The sequence below is a fragment of the Pelecanus crispus genome, chromosome W (assembly GCF_030463565.1).
Source record: "Pelecanus crispus isolate bPelCri1 chromosome W, bPelCri1.pri, whole genome shotgun sequence".
Lineage (NCBI taxonomy): Eukaryota > Metazoa > Chordata > Aves > Pelecaniformes > Pelecanidae > Pelecanus > Pelecanus crispus.
The window spans coordinates 16,236,250-16,255,258 of NC_134675.1; the positions used below are offsets into that span (position 1 = coordinate 16,236,250).

At 39.1% G+C, this 19,009-nt stretch overlaps 1 protein-coding gene across 7 annotated transcripts in view; it reads left to right on the top strand.

Annotated features, from left to right (window-relative positions):
* LOC142596455 (adenomatous polyposis coli protein-like) overlaps window positions 1-12,752 on the top strand; it is a 126,704-nt gene extending 113,952 nt beyond the window's left edge. For all 7 annotated transcript variants that reach the window (XM_075725557.1, XM_075725558.1, XM_075725561.1 and 4 more), the window contains 3 exons: window positions 3,775-3,891; window positions 5,465-5,679; window positions 6,203-12,752. In XM_075725557.1, coding sequence (XP_075581672.1) covers window positions 3,775-3,891; window positions 5,465-5,679; window positions 6,203-12,752 — 6,882 coding nt within the window. The remainder of the gene's footprint in view (window positions 1-3,774; window positions 3,892-5,464; window positions 5,680-6,202) is intronic.
* The last annotated feature ends 6,257 nt before the right edge of the window (window positions 12,753-19,009 follow it).

Genomic DNA, 19,009 nt, shown 5'->3' on the forward strand with positions numbered 1-19,009 from the left:
CTGGATGGGATCCACCCGAGAGTACTGAGGGAGCTGGCGGAGGAGCTTGCCAAGCCACTTTCCATCATCTATCAGCAGTCCTGGTTAACAGGGGAGGTCCCATACGACTGGAGGCTTGCCAATGTGACGCCCATCTACAAGAAGGGCCGGAGGGAGGACCCGGGGAACTACAGGCCTGTCAGCCTGACCTCGGTGCCGGGGAAGATTATGGAGAGGTTCATATTGAGTGAACTCAACAGACAAGTGCAGGTCAACCAGGGGATCAGGCCCAGCCAGCATGGGTTCATGAAAGGCAGGTCCTGCTTGACCAACCTGATCTCCTTCTATGACCTGGTGACCCGCCTGGTAGATGATGGAAAGGCTGTGGATGTCATTTACCTGGACTTTAGCAAAGCTTTTGACACTGTCTCCCACAATATTCTCCTTGGGAAGCTGGCAGCTCATGGCTTGGATGGGTGTAGTCTTCGCTGGGTAAAAAACTGGTTAGGTGGCCGAGCCCAGACAGTAGTTGTAAATGGAGTTAAGTCCAGTTGGCGGCCGGTCACGAGTGGTGTTCCCCAGGGCTCTGTTTTGGGGCCAGCCTTGTTTAATATCTTTATTAACAATCTGGATGAGGGGATTGAGTGCACCCTCAGTAAGTTTGCAGACGACACCAAATTGGGCGGGAGTGTTGATCTGCTGGAGGGTAGGATGGCCCTGCAGAGGGACCTGGACAGGCTGGACCAATGGGCTGAGGCCAACTGTATGAGGTTTAACAAGGCCAAGTGTCAGGTCCTGCACTTGGGTCACAACAACCCCATGCAGCGCTACAGGCTTGGGGAAGAGTGGCTGGAAAGCTGCCTGGCTGAAAAGGACCTGGGGGTGCTGGTTGACAGCCGGCTGAACATGAGCCAGCAGTGTGCCCAGGTGGCCAAGAAGGCCAACAGCATCCTGGCTTGTATCAGGACTAGTGTGGCCAGCAGGAGCAGGGAGGTGATTGTCCCCCTGTACTCGGCGCTGGTGAGGCCACACCTGGAATACTGTGTCCAGTTTTGGGTCCCTCAATACAAGAAAGACATTGAGGTGCTGGAGTGTGTCCAGAGAAGGGCAACAAAGCTGGTGAAGGGTCTAGAGCACAGGCCTTATGAGGAGCGGCTGAGGGAACTGGGGTTGTTTAGCCTGGAGAAGAGGAGGCTGAGGGGAGACCTTATCGCTCTCTACAACTACGTGAAAGGAGGTTGTAGTGAGGTGGGTGTTGGTCTCTTCTCCAAGTAGTTAGTGATAGGACGAGAGGAAATGGGCTTAAGGTGCACCAGGGGAGGTTTAGGTTGGATATTAGGAAAAATTTCTTTACGGAAAGGGTGGTCAAGAATTGGAACAGGCTGCCCAGAGAGGTGGTGGAGTCACCATCCCTCTAAGTGTTCAAAAAACGGGTAGATGTGGCACTTTGGGACATGGTTTAGTCTAGTCTACCCTTGATTGGCTTAGAGTAGACTTGGTAGTGTTAGGTTAATGGTTGTACTGGATGATCTTAAAGGTCTTTTCCAACCTAAACGATTCTATGATTCTATGATTCTATGACATGAGAGAGGTAAAACAACATAAGGAATGATGTAACACAGGTAAAGTGTGCCAGTTACTCATTTTTATCATTGAAATGAAAACCAACAAATTTAAATTAACCATTAATTGTCAAGACCAATAGTTCAGTAATATTTTTAAAAACTTTGTTAGGGAGGGCCGAATCCAGTATCCCAATAGAGGCGAGGCTGTTGCAGCTGCATTACCCCCTGATCCAACCAGTAATGAGGCTGAAAATGTATTCCCAGTAGGCACACACACACAGATGACATGTATACACCACATATATACGTAGGTACACGGCTGGCCACAAAGATCACAGACAGACATGCAGAGCACTCCCACAAGCACAGAAACAGCCTTATCCTGCTCCCCTCTCTGGTTGAGCAAGATGGAGATCCAGTAGTGTGAATATCTATATGCATATGTGCAAGATGGATCCCTTCAGCAGCTGGGCTCAGACACTTAGTCTGCCCAGTAGCTGGCTCCTGGATCCCAGTCTCCCCAGCTGCTGGCACCTGGACATTGGAACCCCTGAGACCACAGCCCTACTCCAGTTGCTGGTACAGACTCTCCCTCACCCCCCCCCCCCCCCCCCCCCGAGCTGGCCAGGACTTTCCAGGTCCCAATAGCTGACCCCCCTGTGCTCTCACCCCTAGAGACACACAGGTGCTCTCACACACAGAGCTGGCCCTTAGAGACCCACTCACCCCCTTGCTCCCAGGCCACTTCACCTATTCACCAGCTAGTCCAGCTTGATATTTGCTACTGCACACATGCTCACTTGCACACCTGCACTCGCTCCTGTTACTGTCACCACAGACACATGGGCCCCTATGACCCTCACCCAGGGAGTTAGAAAGTTAAAGTTAGAAAGGAATTTAATAAGAAGATAGGACAGACACAGGAAGAAGATACATAAGACAGATCAAGTGCAGGGTGTAGCCAGACAAGCATACCAACCAGCAAACTATTGATATGCAACCAGCCCCTCTTATCCCATCATTGCTCTATTTTCCTACACTTGTTTCTCCCCAAATCACCTAGATCTCTCCTTTTCCCCTCCTTTGGTTCCTCCTCTAAAAATCCCATAATAAGTCCTGTGCAATCCTGAAATGCTGTTCCCTTGCATCCTGTAATGTGTCCTTTACCCGAAGATAGTAACTCCTTTCAGTCTGAAAGGTGCTTTGGAGAGTGCTCACCTTGATGGGTTTCACACCTGGATAATGTGGCTGATGGCTTTCCTGGGACAGCCTTGGGAGTGTCCTGAACAGGGGGTGCCTTCCTCTGAGTCCTTAATTTGGGTTCCTGATTGCCATTGTGCATCCCTGTGCTCCTCTGGGCTTCTGCAGATGGGCCTGTGATGGGCTGCTGGCTCCTGTGATGGGCCTGAGAGGAGCTGAGGCAGGGTATTATTTGGGTCCCCCACCTGCCATTGCCTTTCTGAGCTCCTTTGTGGGTGTGCAGATGAGCTTTTATCACATAACCTAACAAGCTTATACACTTCTGTGACAATGAGAACATCCATAGATAACAGTAGTCTATCAAATATATTTTTATGAGGGATATACATGCTTACAGCTGCCCATGAATGGATGGACTTAAATATTTAATGACTGTCCACTGTCTTGACAGTTGCACTTTACTTTGAAGCGTCTCAGTCTAGCTGCTGCCAAGGACAAGAACCTAGGCTGAATGGCTACCTATCTTTGACGGATAACTATTCTGATTATAAAAGACACTGTATTCAAAGAGCTTGATAAACATTAATAAAGGTAATCATACCATACCTCTGAGGGACAGGTTAGTATGATTGTCCTATTTTACAAGTAGAAAAACTGAGGAAAAAGATTATATAAATCTCTCTCCTGAGACTGCATAAGAAGTCTACAACAGACATCAGAGTAGAGCACAAATCTGAGGTTTTGGTCCAATTTTTCAGCCAGCGTGGAAAGCAGGGAACCTGCTTTCAAATCTTTATTTATTTTATATACAAAAGCCAGTACCTTTGATCAAACTTCATACTGAAATCTTAGGACAGTCTAGCTGGCAATAGAACAAAAAGTGAATTTCAGAAAAAAAGCTAGTTCAGCAGCTGAACATTGCCACTGTTAATGAATTCTATAGTGTTCCAGAAATCCAGGAGGAAATGCTGATAACCTACTAAAGGAGTAGCTATTTTGAGATACGTTATTTTTCTTTCATGTTTTTCAGGTCATTGCAAGTGTTTTGAGGAACTTGTCCTGGCGAGCAGATGTAAATAGCAAAAAGACTCTACGTGAAGTTGGAAGTGTGAAAACATTGATGGAATGTGCTTTAGAAGTTAAGAAGGTATCATCTATAAATTATTATGAGATAAATTTTGGAGAGATTGCATTAATTTTACACAAAATACAAATATTGTTACCCTTTTTTTGCATAAGCAGTTAGTGAAATATTTGCAGTGTTTCAGGTACTTTCTTTTGAAGAAGAGAATTGCTTTGAGTTAACTGGGCAGCAGATCACGACGTAGCAATGACATCTGAGAACTACTAGTGTTTCTGTAATTTTATTTACAAGGTTGATAGCTTTCACTCTTCAGTTTCATGAGCTGTGCTTTTCCAATAGCCTTTTTTATAATTTTGCAGTTTTAGTAAAACCATCTTCTGGTTTTGTGAATTTGTCATTCTAGAGATGTCTACTTGATATCCCAACAGGATTATATTCCATCCCAGTGTCCCCTGCCAGCTAATCTACAAACTTTTTACTGTTATGGCAGCTGACAAGTATTGTGGTGCATACTTCTGAAACTTTCTGGCAATCAATAGCAAATCCATAGCTGAAGGAAGGAGAGAGAAACAAACAAAAGTATAACTACTGCACTGCTGCTTGCTTCTAGTTTATCAGCACAGAAAGCAGAGCCTGAAACACACTTAATTCTCATTTGTGAAGAAAAGCTAGAGAAACAGTGGCATATGCAATAAAACAGAAAGCAAAACATCGGTCATCAACATACAACTGTCCTGGTTTCGGCTGGGATAGAGTTAATTTTCTTCCTAGTAGCGGGCATAGTGCTGTGGTTTGGATTTAGGATGAGAATAATGCTGATAACACACTGATGTTCTAGTTGTTGTTAAGTACTGCTTATGCTAGTCAAGGACTTTTTCAGCTTCCCATGCTCTGCCAGGTGCACAAGAAACTGGGAGGGGGCACAGCCAGGACAGCTGACTCAAACTGACCAAAAGCATATTCCATACCATATGACATCATGCTCAGTATATAAACTGGGGGGAGTTGGCCGGGGGGCAGCAATAGCTGCTCAGGGACTGGCTGAGCATCAGTCAGTGGGTGGTGAGCAATTGCATTATGCATAATTTGTTTTGTATATTCTTTTATCATTATTATTATTATTATTATTACTACTACTTTCTCTTCCTCTGCTGTCCTATTAAACTGCCCTTATCTCAACCCACGGGTTTTACTTTTTTTTTTTTTTTCCAATTCTCTCCCCCATCCCACTGGGGGGAGGGTGAGTGAGCGGCTGTGTGGTGCTTAGTTGCCGACTGGGGTTAAACCATGACAACAACACAGTAGAGATTTCATGCCAATCAAAAATCAATTTCTGCAGTGAACTGGAAAGAAGCTAAATTCCATGGTCAATGAATTCTGTGATTTGCAAATCTGGATTAGAATAAGTGAGGCAGTTTATGTCTCTGATCTGTATTTTTAGACTGTGTACAGGTTCAGCAGGAATTATTTATTTATTATTATATTCTTGGTTCACATTTTCAAAGCTATCTTTGCATCCATGAGAGCCAGAAAAACAAGTTTGTCACTACCTCCTTGAAGCTAACTTACATACTTCTGAGGGCTTATGATCAATAGTTGAAAACTCTCTAATTCTGTCATTTTATCATTCTCCTAGGAATCCACCCTAAAAAGCATTTTGAGTGCCTTATGGAATTTGTCAGCACATTGTACTGAGAACAAAGGTGATATATGTGCTGTTGATGGTGCTCTTGCATTTCTAGTTGGTACACTGACATACCGGAGCCAAACAAACACTTTAGCCATCATAGAAAGTGGAGGAGGAATATTAAGAAATGTTTCTAGCTTAATTGCTACTAATGAGGACCACAGGTGAATATACTTTCTATTTTTCTGAGAATCAGTAGTGGTACCAAAAGTATATTTATATGACCAAGTCTTAATATAAATGCATGTTTTAAGTATAGTAATTAAGCATTCATTTTTTAATGGATTTGATAAGGCAAGTATTTAATTTAGATAACAGGAATATGCAGAAGGATTAATATATCTGCTCCTTGTTAAATGATGAATTGTACTAAAAGCTTTTCCTGGAAAGAGAAAGGAAATTCATAAGTTATTATCAGCCATAGGAAATCACCTGGGACCTGGGATTCCACCTGGAATGGTTTATATGGAGAGGATAGTGTGGGAGCAAGCTGTTCATATTTGTATAGGATTTGATTAGCATTCAGATGAAAACTTGAGGAAAAAAGAAGATAAGTTTGCACTGAAGAATTCATAATTATCCTTACTATGGATTAAACTTGCCTATAGCATAGTTTTTGGTTTTGTTTGTCTCTTATCCTTTTGAAATGCCACTTACTGACTTTTGTTTTCAATCACTCAACACCAGGCAAATCTTGCGAGAGAACAGCTGCTTACAAACCTTGTTACAGCATTTGAAGTCACACAGTTTGACAATAGTCAGTAATGCATGTGGGACCCTGTGGAATCTTTCTGCTCGAAATGCAAAAGATCAGGAGACACTGTGGGACATGGGAGCAGTGAGCATGCTCAGAAATCTCATTCACTCAAAACACAAAATGATAGCAATGGGCAGTGCTGCAGCTCTAAGAAACCTGATGGCAAATAGGCCAGCAAAATATAAGGATGCCAACATTATGTCTCCAGGAACAAGCTTACCATCTCTTCATGTTAGAAAACAAAAGGCACTGGAAGCAGAATTAGATGCTCAGCATTTATCAGAGACTTTTGATAACATAGATAATTTAAGCCCAAAAGCATCTCACCATAATAAGCAGAGACATAAGCAAAACGTATACAATGAGTATGTTTTGGATTCCAGTCAACATGATGATGGGAATTGCAGATCAGAGAGTTTTAATACTGGTCATATGACTGTACTTTCACCATATTTAAATTCTACAGTATTGCCTGGCTCCTCTTCCTCTAGTAGAGGAAACATAGAAAACTCTCAATCTGAGAAAGACAGAAGTCTCGATAGGGATGGAGCAGTAGGTTTAAATAGCTATCATCCAGCTACAGAGAATACTGGGAACTCCTCTAAGAGAATAGGAATGCAGATTACTGCTGCAGCTCATATTGCCAAAGTTATGGAAGAAGTAACAAGCATGCATATTCCACAAGACGACAGAAATTCTTGTTCCACTTCTGAAATGCACTGTTTGACAGAAGACAGAAATGTCCCAAGAAGAACAGCTGCTGCCCATACTCACTCAAATACATGCTTTCCTAAATCTGAGAATTCAAACAGGACATGTCCTATGCTTTATACAAAAATGGAATACAAGAGAGCTTCAAATGATAGTTTAAATAGTGTCAGCAGCAGTGATGGCTATGGTAAAAGAGGCCAAATGAAACCTTCCATTGAATCTTACTCAGAAGATGATGAAAGTAAATTTCGTAGTTATGGTCAATACCCAGCTGACTTGGCACATAAGATACATAGTGCAAATCATATGGATGACAATGATGAAGAGCTAGACACTCCTATTAATTATAGTCTTAAATATTCAGATGAACAGTTAAATTCTGGAAGGCAAAGTCCCTCTCAGAATGAAAGATGGGCAAGGCCTAAGCATATAATAGATGATGAAATAAAACAAAATGAACAAAGGCAGTCAAGGAGCCAAAATGCAACTTATTCCATGTACACTGAAAGTAGAGATGATAAGCGCATGAGTTACCAGTTACCTTTTGGACAGCAAGAGTGTGTTTCTTCTTTTAGATCAAGAGGATCCAATGGTTCAGAGCAGAGCAGAGTAGTCTCAACTCTTGGAATGAATCAGAAAGTAAACCAGTCCTTGTGCCAGGTTGATGATTATGACAATGATAAGCCAACCAACTATAGTGAATGCTACTCTGAGGAGGAACAACACAAAGAGGAAGAAGACAGACCAACCAATTATAGCATAAAGTACAATGAAGAGGAACATCATGTTGATCAGCCTATTGATTATAGTCTAAAATATTCAACAGAAGTTCCTCCCTCTTCTCAGAAGCCATCTTTTACTTTTTCAAACAGTTCATCAGTGCAGAGCACTAAAACTGACCATATTTCCTCAAGCTGTGGGAACATATCAACCCCTTCAGGTAGTTCAGAGAGACAGAATCAGCTTCACCCAAGTTCTGCACAGAGTAGAAGCAGTCATGCTCAAAAGACTGCCTCCTGTAAGACTCCCTCTATTAATCAGGAAACTATACAAACTTACTGTGTGGAAGATACACCAATATGTTTTTCAAGGTGTAGCTCTTTGTCATCTTTGTCATCAGCTGAAGATGAAATAGGACGTGATCAATCCACGCATGTGACAGATGCTAATAACACATTACAGATAGCAGAACTAAAGGAAAACAATGGGATTCTGTCTACAGAAGGTGCAGTAAGTGAAGTTGCATCAGCATCTCAGCACATCAGAACAAAATCTAGTAGACTTCAGACTCCTAGTTTATCTCCTTCTGACTCTTCTAGACATAAAACTGTTGAATTTTCTTCAGGTGCCAAATCTCCCTCAAAGAGTGGTGCACACACTCCTAAAAGTCCACCAGAACATTATGTGCAGGAGACTCCACTCATGTTTAGCAGATGTACTTCTGTAAGTTCCCTGGATAGTTTTGAAAGCCGTTCAATTGCTAGTTCAGTTCAAAGTGAGCCTTGCAGTGGAATGGTAAGTGGTATTATAAGTCCCAGTGATCTTCCAGACAGCCCTGGACAAACAATGCCTCCAAGCAGAAGTAAAACTCCACCCCCTGCTCAAGGAGCTCAAGTAAAGAGGGAAGCAGCTAAAGGCAATGTACCTAATGCAGAAAAGAGAGGGTCTGGTCCTAGACAGGTAGCTATAAATGAAGCTGTTCAAAGAGTTCAGGTACTGCCAGATGCTGATACATTATTACATTTTGCCACAGAAAGTACACCGGATGGATTTTCTTGCTCTTCTAGCCTAAGTGGTCTGAGTCTTGATGAACCGTTTATACAGAAAGATGTAGAGTTAAGAATAATGCCTCCTGTACATGAAAATGAACATGGAAATGAAGCAGAACCTGAACAGCCAGATGATAGAAAGGATAACCAAGAGAAGAAAGCAGAGAAGCCTACTGAAGCAGAAAAAGACATTATGGATGATTCCGATGATGATGATATTGAAATATTGGAAGAATGTATTATTTCTGCAATGCCAACAAAATCTTCACGTAAAGCCAAAAAGCCTTCTCAAGCATCTGCTTCAAAAATACCTCCTCCTGTAGCCAGAAAGCCAAGCCAACTGCCAGTTTACAAACTTTTGCCTTCACAAACTGGATTGCAGTCCCAAAAGCATGTGAGTTTTACACCTGGAGATGATATGCCACGGGTATATTTTGTTGAGGATACACCAATAAATTTTTCAACAGCTACATCTTTGAGTGACCTCACTATAGAATCACTACCAAATGAGTTGGCCAATGTAGAGAATGTGGGTACAAGGGCGGAGTCAGGGGAGTTTGAAAAGAGAGGCACCATTCCTACAGAAGGTATAAGTACAGATGACTCTCGGAGAGCAAAAAGCTCAACTAGGACTGCCCCAGGACTGGATGATGACAAAACAGAAGAGGGTGATATTCTGGCCGAATGTATTAACTCAGCTATGCCAAAAGGAAAAAGTCACAAACCTTTCAGAGTGAAGAAGATAATGGATCAAATTCAACAAGCATCTTTATCTGTAAATAACAAAAATCAATCAGAATGTGATAAAAAGAAGCCAACATCACCAGTAAAGACCATTCCCCAAAATAATGAATATAGAGCACGTGTAAGAAAAAACACAGAGCCTAAAAGCTATATTAATAATGAAAGAAGCTATTCAGAGAACAGAGACACAAAGAAACAGAATCTTAAAAATAATTCAAGATATTTTAATGACAAACTTCCAAATAATGAAGAGCGTGTAAAAGGAAGCTTTGCATTTGATTCCCCTCATCATTACACACCTATTGAGGGAACTCCTTATTGTTTTTCACGGAATGATTCCCTAAGTTCTTTAGATTTTGATGATGATGATGTTGACCTTTCAAGGGAGAAGGCAGAAATGCAAAAAGGAAAAGCAAAGGAAACAGAAACTGAAGACTGCACTAATACAGAACAGTCTTCAAATCAGCAACCAAGTAATAGGACACAAGTTTGTCAAAAATACCCAACAGGCAGAAGCCAACCTAAAACTTTCTCTCAGTCAACTAAAGATATTCCAGACAGAGGAGCAGCTACAGATGAGAAAATGCAGAATTTTGCTATCGAAAACACACCTGTATGTTTTTCTCGCAATTCATCTCTTAGTTCTCTCAGTGATATTGATCAAGAAAATAACAACAAAGAAAGTGAACCTGCAAAACAAACTGAGGCTCCTGATTCACAGATAGAATCAAATAGACCACAGACTTCTGGTTATGCACCTAAATCATTTCATGTTGAAGATACTCCTGTATGTTTCTCTAGAAACAGCTCACTCAGTTCTCTTAGTATTGACTCAGAAGATGATCTGTTGCAGGAATGCATTAGTTCTGCTATGCCTAAAAAGAAAAAACCCTCAAAAGTAAAGAGTGAAAGTGAAAAAAATAATTCCAGAAATATGGGTGATATATTGGCAGAAGATTTAATACTGAATTTGAGAGAGATACAGAGGCTGGATTCAGAACATGGTTTCTCACCCGATTCAGAGAACTTTGATTGGAAAGCTATACAAGAAGGTGCAAATTCCATAGTTAGTAGCTTGCATCAAGCTGCAGCTGCTGCATCACTGACTAGACAAGCTTCATCAGACTCTGACTCTATCCTTTCATTAAAATCTGGTATTTCTCTAGGGTCACCATTTCATCTTACCCCAGACCAAGAAGAAAAGCCTTTTACTAGTAATAAAGGTCCAAGAATTCTTAAGCCAGGGGAGAAGAGTACATTGGAGTCTAAAAAAGTAGAATCTGAAAATAAGGGAATCAAAGGAGGAAAAAAAGTATATAAAAGTATAATTACAGGAAAAGCTTGCTCCAATTCAGAAGTTTCAAGCCAGTTAAAGCAACCACAGCAAACAAGTATGACTTCAATTTCACGTGGTAGGACAATGATTCATATTCTGGGAGTTCGAAATAGTTCCTCAAGTACTAGTCCTGTTTCCAAAAAAGGTCCCCCACTAAAAAATACAAACTCCAAGAGTCCCAGTGAAGGCCAAAGTTCCATTAGTTCTCCAAGAGGAGTCAAGTCATCAGTGAAACCTGAGTCAGCTCCTGTAACTAGGCAACCATCTCAACAGAGTGGATCAAGTAAAGGACCTTCTAGATCAGGATCTAGAGACTCCACTCCTTCTAGACCTCAACAGCAGCCATTAAGTAGGCCTCTGCAACCTCCAGGCCAAAACTCAATTTCCTCAGGAAGAAATGGTTATACCAACAAACTGTCTCAGTTGCCAAGGACATCATCTCCTAGTACAGCTTCAACTAAATCTTCAAGTTCAGGAAGAACGTTATATACAGCACCAGGCAGGCAGATGAGCCAGCAAAACCTTACAAAGCAAACTGCCTTACCTAAGAGTACCAGTGGCATTCTCAGAAGTGAGTCTGCTTCAAAAGGATTAAACCAAGTTCTCAATAGTGGTGGATCAAACAAAAAGGCTGAACTATCCAGAATGTCATCCACAAAATCTAGCGGAAGTGAATCTGACAGATCTGAAAGACCTGTTCTGGTTCGTCAGTCAACTTTTATTAAAGAAGCTTCGAGTCCAACTCTAAGACAGAAATTAGAAGAGTCTGCTTCATTTGAATCTCTGTCTCCTTACAGGCCAGGCTCTCCCACTAGGTCCCAAATACAGACTCCAGTTTTAAGTCCATCTCTTCCTGATATGTCTTTATCCACTCATTTAACTGCCCAGACTAGTGGTTGGCAAAATTTACCCCCTAATCTGAGTCCTTCTGTAGAATATGATGGGAGACCAGCAAAACGTCATGACATAGCTCGTTCTCATTCTGAGAGTCCATCTAGATTGCCAATCAATAGATCAGGAACATGGAAGCGTGAACATAGTAAGCATTCCTCATCACTTCCTCGTGTAAGCACTTGGCGAAGAACTGGAAGTTCTTCCTCAATTCTGTCAGCTTCTTCGGAGTCCAGTGAAAAGGCAAAAAGTGAAGATGAAAAGCAATATGGAAGTTCTGTTTCTAGACACAAACAAAGTAAAGAAAGTCAAGCACCAGCACGAGGTACTTGGAGAAAAATAAAAGAAAATGAAATTCCTCAAATAATGAATGATCCTCAATATTCTTCCTCAGGTGCAACAAATGACTCTGATTCCAAAACTCTAATTTATCAGATGGCACCAGCTGTCTCTAAGACAGAGGATGTGTGGGTGAGGATAGAGGACTGCCCTATTAATAATCCTCGATCTGGAAGATCCCAAACTGGAAATACTCCCCCTGTTATTGACAGTGTTTCAGAGAAAGGGAGTGTGAATGATAAAGATTCTAAAGAGGTTAATGAAAAACAAAATCCAGGAAATGGAAATGTTCCTGTTCATACCATTGGTTTAGAAAATTGTCCAAACTCTTTCTTTCAGATAGACAGTCCAGACAAGAAAGGAACGGAAACAAAACCTATACAGAATAATTCTGTTCCTACACCAGAAAATAATGAAAGTACTGTTAGTGAGCGTACACCAGTCAGTTCCAGTAGCTCAAGCAAACATAACTCCCCTAGTGGTACTGTTGCAGCAAGAGTGACTCCTTTCAACTACAGTCCAAGTCCCAGGAAGAGTAGTGCGGACAACAGTTCTGCTCGGCCATCACAAATACCAACGCCAATAAATAACAGCACAAAGAAACGTGACTCAAAGACTGAAAATACAGACTCCAGCGGAACTCAGAGTCCTAAACGTCATTCTGGCTCTTACCTGGTGACTTCTGTTTAAGTACATCAAAAAATAAATGCAATTGATGTATTATATACAGCAGCTATTTAGAAAGTTTGTTTCGAATGAAAGTTTAAAAGACTGGGTGTTGGTTTTATTTGTTGTTTTTATCTTTTGTAAATAGGTTTGATTCTTGTTAGAGGGTCCTTGTTCTGGAAGCCATATTTGATAGTATACTTTGTCTTCATCAGTAATATTTTGGAGGAATGCCTAATTGACATCTTGGAATAAAATTGCTAATGCAATTATATTTGTACAGTATGTTTATCATATTTAATTAGCAACCCATCCCATAATCCTTTAAACATTGCTTGTCTTGAAATCAAGAGATACAGATAGCGATGATACAGTCATATTGCTTTATCAATTGTTTATGTATTACAGACTGACTAAACTACATCAGGGAAGAATTTGTATTATTTATGCAAAAAAGTAACTCAGTTTTAGTATTTGTGAGTCCTTCTAAAACAATAATTAATCATATGGCTGTGAAATTCACAGTACCATGGTTTCTGCTGAACAAGCTTTCCCAACATGCTTTTCTGCATGAATATAACTGATGGTTCATTTTCTGAAGTAATGATTAATATTTCTGTGGTCACATAATGTGCGTAGATAGCTATGATGTAACAATTTACACTTTCTTTGTGCTCCACAAAAAAATGGACAACTGTGTAACTATCAAAGCTTGAACAAAATTATTTTACCTGAACTAGATTTTATCTTAAAATAAGTAGAATTTTTTTGCTATGCTGTAACTTGTTATATATTCTGGTACTTGAGGTGAGGTGGCTGTTCTTCTGTTAATGAGACATGGGTGATGTCTCAACAGAGACTAAAATGAACATTTCAGAATAAATTATTACTATATGTAAATTGTATGTGTTACTTCTGCATTACATAAAACCACAGTATTTTATTTTTGAGATGTCACCTTATAATGTGTTGTATAATGCACTTACACTTAAGGCCTGATCCAGCAGAATCTTGCACCTCCAATACTCACTCTTTATCACTGACAAATGGCTGTTGTAGGATGCTTATAACCATTGCAGGATCTGCAGTATAATACTGCAGGATATGCAGTAAAAAGCCAAGCAGTATAATTGTTTTTATGACTGCAAGCCTGAAACAATATTGGAAATTTTTTTTTTAAATCTTTTGTTTTATAAATATTACTTTTAATTGGGGAAAATAATGTGGACTATAAGGCAAAACTTTAATTCTATTTGAAATCTTAATGCATTATTTATTTATTTTTAAAATATGATCAAGGGAAAATATTGCAAAAATCCTATGACAAGAAATTTGTTATCATAGTAGAAAAAGCTTTATACGGAAACCAGGACATTTGCTGCCTCAAGCCTTTTTGATGTAAATATGGTTTGTGCTAAAACATTTAAAAATATAGCCTGACTTTAGATGAGATTTGGTTCAAGGTAGAAACGCTTAGGAGAGAACATAACATTTGCCATTTTGTGCATGATTGAATGAACCATGAAATGGTACCTCAGTTTTGTTGTAACTATTCTAAAGTTAGCATTCTAAATAATTGGTAATCAGGATTCAAAATGCCCTGATTTCAGGAAGCGCTGAAATAGAGCAATTTAATTTTATGGTATCTTTAACACAGTTGCAGACTGTATCACATCTGTGGCTTTTGTACTTCATCTGATATTGAAATGAATCTATTTTTATCTTAAATTCAGCATATGTCATGCACTGTTTATGAACAGAAATTACATACTATCAGCAGACAGAAATAAATTTAGATTAGTTTAAAAGCCAATACCAAAATATCTTTTTGGAAGAAGTGGTGTCTTATTTACTCTTATTCTTTGTCTCCCATCAAATTTGCTTATAGATGTGCCATACTTCTGTATCATCTGGTGAATCTGTAAACAAACAGCACTCCTCATGTTAGCATTTAAAATATTTTCTATATAGTAGTCCTCACAAAACCTTTGATATGAATCTTATTGTCCTTTTAAAGATGAAATAGAGACAGAAAGAGATTATGCAATTTGTTCAAAGTCAAGTCTTTGCATCAGAGTAGAATAAACAACACCATCCCTGTGTTTAAAATGCAAGAAAATCTTTCTTATAAATGATGTGATATTTTTTTTGTGCTGAGTTTTTAACTATTAATTTGAAGGTATACCATGTAATCCAGGATTGTCAGTTGACATCAGCTTTACATCTACATCCTGTTGATTTAAGAGTTTAAAGTTGAATTGAATCCATATAAAGAAATTCTGATTTCAGTTTTATAACTAAATAATTGTATGTGTATCAAACACCAGAATGTCTTTGAAAATTATAATGGCTTCTCTAGGTAGTCTTGGAGGTACTTCATGATCATTATAATTGGGAAGTTTCTCTTAATATCCTCATAACTAGCCTATATTTGTAGCAAAGATAGGTAAGATAAACTTTCCATCTATAAGGGTAGTGAAACACTAAAATATGCTTCCCATGGGAGTTGTTAAATTTTCATTATAGAAGTTTTAAGAAGAGGTTTAGCAAACATCTCTCAGGGATGGACTTTAGTATATTTCATATTGCCTGTATGCAGAGAGATGGGCTTAGGTGACCTTTTGAAATCCCTTCCAGACCTACATTTCTCTGATTCTATATCTAAAATGCTTAGTACCCATTAAGAGCCTTTTTGAATATTTAAGGACATCCATGATGTTTGATTTATGTTAGTGATTAGGATACAAAGTTATGTTCTAAGCTTAACTATAAAAATGCATGCTGGAAATACAAAATCAGAAAAATGGAAAATGGTTGTAAGTAAATGGTTGTATTTGGTTCTTGGATTTTGTTAATGATGCCTAAGATTAACGATAGCCATATTTGGTTTATGCTGCTAAAGATTTACTCCTCTTCCTTGGTTTTATTTCTATGAAGTCACCACAGCAGGTAACAGGACATTATTTATGTCAAGGCAAAAGGAGGAAAAGCAAGGAGCTAAGGAAACCAAGACTCGTTTTGCTGTTCTTCTGAGATGCACTGCCTTTATTTCTCTAGATTTTGGTAGAACTTTTGTGATTTGTATCTAGACCTTTAGTTGTCCTTACCATTTCCAGTACATATCAAACTTGTACTTGAAAATCAGTTTACACTGAAAATATATTCATAAAGCTGATTTTAGACTGACTTACAGCTTTGTCCTCTTGTTGTGAAAACTGGAAACCTGACCTCCCCACAAATTCTAATTAGTTCATTGTTTTAAATGTACATTTATTTTAGTTTCTCTCTGGAAGTTACATAAGTGTGCCATAGTAAGGTTATTGCTCAATTTCTGTGAAAGCCCTTCTGACTAAATATTGCAGACTTGAAAAGGGAACTAAACTATTTATATTTTTCATGTGCAATTCTCTGTCAGAATATTTCCCCCTGTGAAAGCTTAAAGATAATTCTCAAAACTCTTTGTCAGAGAAGCCAGCTTAGATGCCAGGATTTCCTGACATGACTGGAATATTGTTTCAAGCAAGACTTGGCTTCAGAATACAAATATAGTTTATACTGTATTCTTCAATGTGGACTATCTCTGATGGCTTTGGGGAAGTTAATTGTTGTGCCTTGGGCAAAGGGGAGAAAAGGAAATTGATAATTTCAGAGACTGTCAGACATACTTCCCCAGGGATATACTTTCATATCTTCCCCAATAAACTGCATAAGCTGCATAGGAAGGAGAATAACATTTGTCCGCAAATTAATGAGATTTTATTTTGAAAGTATACCAGTAGGCCATGAAACTGAAAAACTTATGTATGCTAATCTGACAGCTGAATTCTTTGATCTTCACTTCAGAATATTTCCTAGCTGTCTGTCCGCAACCCCCCCAGTCAGAGGTAAGAGAAATGGGGATTACCAAGAAGGTAATGAGCAGTTTATTAATAGATGTCTTCATTCTTTTTAAGGATAAAGACTGCATGTTATTTCTGAACTGAAGTAACAGCTTGCACTGTTGAAAGGAGAAGTTTCCTTCTCCCTTCCCATGCTCCTGGCTGCTCCTGCAGTTTGGCACTCATCCAACCCTTCAGTGGGCCAATTCAACTCTTACCTGGCATAATTGGCAGGGGAATAAGATTAGTGCTGTTTTAGTGCATTGAATCAGATCAGTGCAGGGTCAGGCAAGCGCCGCCTGAGCCAGCAGAAGGGAGATTGCGAACAGCTAGGACTGGTGGGAGGAGAGGGTGGGATAGCTTCCTTTATGGGTGGTGAGTGTTATATTGGATCAAACCATTACATGAAATTTTAAACTGGTATGCCAAGTTTCAGAACTGTTCTTCACCCTTTTTGAGACAGCAAAAACAAATTAAAATTTTGGACAAATTAAACAAAACAAAAACAAAACAAAACAAATTAAAATTGTTGTTCACTCTGAACTGCCTAATAGCCCCAAGCACTTTGCATTTAAACATATTATGTTCCAGACAAGTCTTTATCCTGGAAACTCTGACAAGTTTCTGCAGAAGTATTATGTTAGTCTATAGTTTGTGTTCGCAGAAAATAAATTTTTCTTCATCAAAACTTTCCAAAGAACCAATTTTTCTACCATATGTAAACCTCTGGATGACAAATTTTAAATCTGGATTTGCTGTAACTAGTTGTTTTCTCAAAGAGGCTTGAAGGGGGAAAAAAACATATCCCTTCCCTAATGAAGACAGTACTACTTGTAGGGATGATTTGGAAAATGTTTAGGTGAACTCTTAGAAGCTCTTGTATTCTCTTTTTACTAGATGCCTCCCAAACTTTTTCTCACCTAGCTCTCACTAAATAATATGAACAGCCATAAGAGTGTCTCTAAAAATCCCATGTAGACTTACACCTAAACATAACCTCATATACCTACTGTAATGTCTTGCAGTCTCATCCACCTGACAGCTTTGTTCTTGATGTGTGATCTAGATAAAGCTGTGAATTAGAAGTGAATTGTCAGTCAATAAACTGCCTGACTTCCTCCACATGCTTACAGCTTTGAGGACTTTCTTGATACCAAATCACCCAAATGTGTTCACTCTTTGCTTCCACAGCCATCTCCTTTGCACTTTTAAGTATAACCAGAAAAAATGCTTATGCTTTTTTTTTTTCATTTCAAATCACATTAGAAACTTCATCCCACATAGTTTCCTGTATGTAGAATAATAGATTGTATCTGTAAATGTGTTTATAGAGAATGTTAATGTAGTTAAGGTTGAGGTTTTGGTCAAAGTGATAAGTTGGTTGGTTATGTGTTGTGTTTGGTTACATATTAGAAGTGCAAGGGAATTTGGTGTGGGGTTGAAGAGTTTAAGAGTTTACAACAGTACTGTAGGTGTATGAATTAATTGGTAATGTCCAGATGAATATAAGGTGTGGTTTTAATACCTAGATTTTCTGCTGTCAACTTTCAGTCTACCAGATGTGCTGTTTACTTATTGGAAGACTGGGTAATGCTTCCCTAGCAAAGTTTTGCAAGTGATCTATTTCTCATGAAATTTCCAAACAGTTCTGGGTTTATATATTTATGAATTTCTGTCACTTCAAGATTCAAGATCACTCTTCTAATTTTGCTGTTTGTGCAAGCATCGTTTGCCTGAGTGGCTGTGGGATTGCAATTAGGATATTATGAAGATTCAGAGGGAGCTTGTTCACTCAGTGAAATGCACTTCTGTCCAGAGTACAAGCCCAAGATCTACATACAAACTGAATATCTCTTATGCCCTAATTTTTGGTGGGATTTAAGATGCATAAAGCTTGTGCTGGTTCTCTGCAAAGAATTAAATCATCATCCTCTGAGTTTGGATGCATTTTCCCACCTGTAAATGTTGTTTCTCTTTAACAACTCGGCCCACAATTCTTTCCTTTGGTTTTGTTGTTTGCTTCTGCCTGAGATGCATTACTGTTTATATCCTAACTCTGTAATTAATTCTTCTTTCAACTATTATAATGTATTTTTTTCACAGTATACTAATTCTGAATTTAGTCTTGCTATGCATAACTTATTTATTACTTGCAGCGTTATATAAAATTTCCTCTTGATTGCACCTTGTCATTCTTTTCTTGGCTACTACTAGAAGTTATGTGTCATTTTGCTGTATTAAAATACAATTTAATTAAAAAGGAAGTTGCTGTTAAGGTACTTAGGCAATGATAGAGCATATCAGAACTAATGTCTTAAAAACCCATTCCATTTCATTTTTGTGGTAGTCATGTTTCATATAAACAAAAAGTGGAAAAAAAGACATAGAGAGACATAGAATTCA